The 5,860-nt window shown below is 55.0% G+C and overlaps 1 protein-coding gene across 1 annotated transcript; it reads left to right on the top strand.

The window, feature by feature from the left end:
* The first annotated feature begins 1,350 nt into the window (after positions 1–1,350).
* LOC146184682 (uncharacterized) lies at positions 1,351–4,206 on the top strand. The gene is made up of 3 exons (XM_084608598.1): positions 1,351–1,520; positions 2,599–3,414; positions 3,501–4,206. Exons 1-3 carry the CDS (start codon positions 1,351–1,353, stop codon positions 3,808–3,810), a joined length of 1,296 nt encoding a protein of 431 aa, XP_084464724.1. The 3' UTR covers positions 3,811–4,206.
* The last annotated feature ends 1,654 nt before the right edge of the window (positions 4,207–5,860 follow it).

The raw sequence follows: 5,860 nt of genomic DNA, 5'->3' as shown, positions 1-5,860 counted from the left end.
CACAGGGAATCCGACCGCGCTCGATCCAGTCAGCCACCGTCTGCTCCCCTTCCGCTGATGTAGAAGGGGACAAAAACCCAGCCCGCGCACTTACGGACGCGAATTATTTGTCTCTACGACTGCCGGATTCAAATCGTCGCAGTGCTGTTGACCGAGAGCTCTCGATCGCAAAGTAGCGATCGAAGCGCGTAGAGTACCTTCGCTTCTGACGGCAGCCCAGCCTACCCCTTCATCCCCCCTTCCCTTCGCTATCGGCACAGTCTTAGCCAGTGTTGCCGCAAAACCTCCTCAAACTTGTAGAAAGCATAGCCTCTTTTTTTTTTCATTTTACTGCGTCAGTTTACTAAAACCGCAAAGCGCTGCCCACCCCCCCCCCCCCCTCCAACAAAAAACGACCACGGCCGTACTCAAGCAGCTGCGGCGCGCGCCGTCTCTCGACTATGGCCATGAGGCGCCACAGCGAGCGCAGAGTGGTTCCCTCTTGAAGCGAACGAACTCGTCGCGGTTCCTGCGCCGGCCGGCAAAACGGTTCCTTTCGGAGCGGTGGCCCCGCCCGTGACCTAGGCGAAAAGCGCGGAGCCGCCTCCGGACGTTTTGGGGGTCACGTCGGACGTTACGCATCAACCAATTAGAAGCGGCGAAAGGAACCAGTCCCCGAACGGAACCGTCGCAGGATCTAGTCCCTGGTACGGACCATTATATGGCGGCCATAAGGGTAGAGGTACGGCGTCGTGGTGAAGAAAGCCTTGTATGCACTGCTGCAGGTCGGGGGAACGTAGATACGAGGGGAATATTGGCGCTGACGTGGTGGACTGACATTGCCGTAACGCTATGTAGTCGGCAGGTATAATTTGTGACCTCAGAAGGCGTGGGTGGCGAGGGCCCGAAGAACTCGCCAGGGACTCGGAGAGTGACGCCAAACGTTACCTCTGCTGCAGAAGTGGAAGAGTCACTGTGAAGTGCGATGCGCAGAACAAGCAGGACGAAGGGTAGGCGCTCAATCTATGGTGCAGAGAAAGCGGACGCCATAAGTGAAGCTTCCAACTGCCGGTGAAAATGTTCAATGATACCATTCGAAGTAGGGTGGTAAGAGATAGTGTTAAAGTGGTTGACACCGAAGAGCCTAAATAGGTTAGCAAATAATGCTGAGTCATACTGACGACCACGATCAGTCGTAATGGTGGAAGGAACGCCGTAGCGGCTTATCCAGAGTGTGAAGAGCGCTCTTGAGATCGACTCCGCCATTATGTTCAGAAGGGGCATCGCTTCAGACCACCTTGTGAACCTGACATTGCAGGTTAATAGGTAGCGGTTGTTCCCGCAGGAAGGAAGAGGACCCACAATATCGACATGCAGATGGCTGAAAAGGGCGTCCGAGGACGTGAAGGATCCAAGAGGAGTCGCAGTGTGTCGGTGCACCTAACTTTTCTGGCAGCTGAGGCACGTGCGCGACCAGCGGCGAACGTCGACATTGATGCAAGGCCAGACATAAAGAGCCGTCACCAGGCGCTGAGTTGCGCGTATGCCAGGATGGGCCAAAGAATGAAGGGCATCAAAGACGGTCTGGCGGTGTGATGGAGGCACGTAGGGACGACGGCGACCGGTCGACGTATCACAGATGAGAGGAACGGCGCAGTCTGGGAGCAAGACGTCCTCCAATACCAGAGAGATGTCACGCGTGCGAAGCCGTTGCAGCTCGGCATCGGCTCGTTGAGCAGCAGCCATAGTTGTGAAGTCGATGATCGGCCGTCCCTTACCCCTCGCATTGACTTCAGCGCGAGCAAGAGCATCGGCAACTATGTCCGACTTGCCGCTGATGTGACGAATGTCGCAGGTAAACTCGGAAATATAGGCGAGTTGTCTGATTTCCCGAGGAGCCTAGGAGGAACTGTTGGATGCCAGCGCAGACGTCAGAGGTTTGTGGTAAGTCAAAATATGAAAAGTGCATTCTTTAAGAAAATGACGGAAATGGTTCACGGCTGAATATATTGCAAGAAACTCTCTGCCAAAGATGCTGTAGAGGAGGACAGGGGGCGGAAGCTTCTTGGAAAAGAAGGCGATTGGCTGCCGAACGCCAGCAACAAACTGTTGCAAGACCGCGCCGACAGCAGTGTCCGATGCGTCAACCATGAGGGATGTGGGCGCATCACATTTGGGATGGACGAAGAGCATGGCGCCGGCGATGGCAGCTTTGATGCCGCTGAATGCGCGGTCAGCGGTATCGCTACAAGCGACAAGAGCTGTCGGCTTGCTGTGGCCCGAGAGAAGGTCGTGAAGAGGCTGCAGTTGCATGGAGGCTGCAGTGCAGAACACGCATCAGAAACTTGCGTATTCGGATCACCTCCGGGTCACCAAATTTGTGGAGATTAACCACGGAAACTCGTCATCGGGTCTCAGCAAATATATTTTGGCAGGACCCGCTATCCAGGAGACAAACAGAAAGCGAACCGCCGGCATTCAGTCCTGTAGCCACGTAGAACAAGCTCTCGCGTTCATTGCAGGCGTGCTGAGGCGGTCGTCTTTTTCTTCGCCGAGACGACGATGGCATGCCACAAGGCCTCACACATGTGGACCACCTCCATCACGCCTCTGACGGAGCTTCCCTCTTGGGACGACTGCGCAGTGCCCCCCACTCACGGATGGGACAACTAACAGCTGTATACACGGACCTCATCGGACCGACCCCAGGGTATTCCATCCTTCCCCCGCCGCCAACACGTTCCCCTTTACAGGTCACCCTCGACTTGGATGTGGTCAGCAAGCGCCGCTCCCCTGTTGCTGCTCTGGGCCAGGCTGCTGCAGCCCTCTTAGAAGAGTGCAAAGGGAGCACCCTCCTCTTCACCGATGGCTCGGGCCTGCTATCCACGGACGAGCCTGCAGCTGCTATGACGCCCCACAGACGGGGTTGTCCAACTCCTGCAGGTTTTCCTTCCCAGGCAGCTCTACTGCAGCCGAGCTGGCGGGACTCCACTTGGCGGCGGACTACCTTGAGACCGGCCAGACCCCAGGCCCCTATGCCATCTTGTGCGGCTCGAGGCCGGCGCTGCAGCTCCTAATCAAGCCATCCTGCTCCCAGCTATCGGCTTGTCATCTCCGAGCGCACCTCCAGGCCCTGGAGGATGCTGCCTTCGTTTTGTCGCTGCACTGGATTCCGAGCCATGCTGGCCTTCAGGGCAGCGATGAGGGCGACGCACTTGCCAGAGCAGCCCACTCCAATCAGGTAAGTGCATCTGACAGTGTATCTATCTTTGACTTTCCCAGGCTCTCCCTTAAGAAGGGGGTAAAAGCCCTGCACCCTGACCGGCGCATCGCCAAGGGGAGGACCTTCCACCGCCTCTCCGGCAAGCTTGCCCGCAGGGAGCGAGCTCTTCTCCTACGCCTCCGCTCCAGAGGCTCTTGGACTCCCACGCAGATGTATGTCCATGGCCCGGCCCCCTCCCCTGCATACCCCTCCTGTGGCGATGCGGGAACACTGGGACATCTCCTGTATGTGTGCGCAGCACACGCCCACCACCGTCGAAAGATGGAGGTGGGCTGCCGGGCTCTTGGACTCCCTGCTCCAACGGAGGACCAGGTGCTCTTCCCGGCCAAGAACCCCCTGGTAGCCCACCGGCTCCTGCTGGCCTTCCTGGAGGAGACCGGCCTGGCTGCTCATCTTTAGTTTCCCACCGTACTTGCGGATCATGGTGCTGGCGAAGAGGTAGACGACGGCGAGAGTGGCTCCATGACGATGACCCCCCCCCCCTCCCCACATCCCATCTCCCCTTCCGCTGGACGCCAAGAGTGCCGCCACGACATAGGCCGGCATAACCCGCGTCTAGTATCCCCGCCCCAAAAATACACCAAAGAACTTAGTAGTAGTAGTAGTAGTAGTAGTAGTAGTAGTAGTAGTAGTAGAGAGGAATGAGAGATGCTCTAGAGCCAGTCAACCCAGCCTCGTCTCCCGAGGGACGACTGCCTTAAGATACGAAGACGGCTCGCTAGTACTGGCGGCGCGTCTATTAAACTCGACGCGTGTACACCATCACCATCAGCGCTGCTTGCAGCTATGGCCATCATCTCCCACCTCAAGCATCGGATCATCGCAATGGCGTCCAGACGCAACCTCAGGACCGTCGGGTGAGCGGGGGCATCCAGCTCTGATTAAATCTGTTACTGGCCCTATTTCGCGTGTGATTCCAGCTCTCCACCCCAAAAAGAGCCCTATAACCGGGACATCACAATGGTAGCAGCGGTATTTTCGGATCTACTTATCCCTTTGCCACGGTGTGTAGGAAGGATACACGGAATCCGGCCTACTGGCTAGGCTGGCATTGAAATGAAAGCGAATGCTGAAGATCCGGTCATGGCGCATGGGTCGAGTGTGCTAGCGTTTAGCCATTTGATCCCTATGTTTGATGGTACCGGACCTGTTCGCAAATTTCTTAATACCGTAGAGCAAGTTATCAGCATCGCATCTTGTGCCGATAGTCATGTGCTGTGTCTCTGTAAGTGTAAGATGGCAGGCGCTGCCAAAGTTTGTGTGGCATGATGCAGCGGCCAGGCAAGCGACAATATTTTCCAAGTTACAAGAGGTTATGATCGCGAGGTTTGACACGGAGCCGTTGAGGTTGCGTACGCTGCGGTTTATGGATGCCCGACAGATGCCTAGCGAAGACGTCCGATCCTTCACAACGCGAGTACAGAAGCTAACGCGGGCAACAATGGCCGATAAACTTGAAGCAAACGACGAGAAAAGCAAAATTAAGAAATAATTGCTGCAGGCTCAAATGAGATCGCAGTTTGCGAATGCACTGAGGGACTGTGTCACATGTCATGTCATGTCATGTCACATGATCCTTCGCCGTTTGACGATGCGGTCGCCTGCGCTGTCAACCAGGAAGCGAACGAACTCCTCAGCGGCGGCATGTCTGAGATGCGAGTCGTCGACAGGGAAGAAAGCTCGTCTCGCAAAGAGATAGAGGAAGTGAAACAACTATTAGAGAACATTGAGCGGTTGCTCACAGCACCACAGTCAAGTGCTCCATATGGGCTGCGTTATTCACGTACCGCATGCTTTGTGTGCGGCCGAAATGGTCATTTTTCTCGTAACTGCGCTGAGCGTGTACACTCCAAGAAACAGTCCATTCCAAAAAACGAGTAGGTTGCCCCTTTGACTCCGGGTTGGAAGAGGCTAAAGAAAAGCAACGGGAAGTTTCGGTGAGTAGATCCGCTGTAGACGGGAAGATATAGAGTGTACAAAACAAGGATACAGCGATCTCTGGAGATGCTCGTACAGTAGTACGATATTCGAAGGAAACTAGTCCGGCAGTACAGAGCCGCATAAACAGGAGTGAAGTTGAAATGCTAGTTGACACGGGCTCGCGCATTTCGCTCATTTCAGAACGGGCTTTCAAGAGGTGCAAGAGCGATGTCCTGAAAAAATTACTAGCGCGGTAAGCTCGCATGGGCGCTTTGCAGGCATCACTGGGAGTAAGATCGACATCCATGGCTGTTTTTCTTTTGCAAATTTCCTTAGAAAAAAAAACTTTTTTCATCACTGTTCTGTGATTGCGTATGTGTCTGCAATTCCAGTAGACAGAATAATCGGACCGGACATCATATCGGCCCAGCAAATTAATATTTTAACAACTGAGGGGGCCATGGATCTACAAGAGTACCAAATTCCTAATAAAAACTGGCGAGCTGAATCCAGTAGAGAGATCCCTCAAGCGCTAGCTGTCCTAGATGATGCGCCCGAACGCATATCCATGAGGCTGGCGTGCCCTTGCGCTGTATTGGCCTTGTCGCAAATTGTTTGCTGGGCAAAGTTGGCGAAACCTGTGCGCGTAGGGCAGGTTGGCGTCGTCGAAGTTGGTGC

The sequence above is a fragment of the Amblyomma maculatum genome, chromosome 7 (genome assembly GCF_055883805.1).
Source record: "Amblyomma maculatum isolate TAMU_Amacu chromosome 7, ASM5588380v1, whole genome shotgun sequence".
Classification (NCBI taxonomy): Eukaryota; Metazoa; Arthropoda; class Arachnida; order Ixodida; family Ixodidae; genus Amblyomma; species Amblyomma maculatum.
The sequence above is the reverse complement of the archived record's forward strand: the minus strand, read 5'-3'. Positions and strand labels throughout refer to the sequence as shown.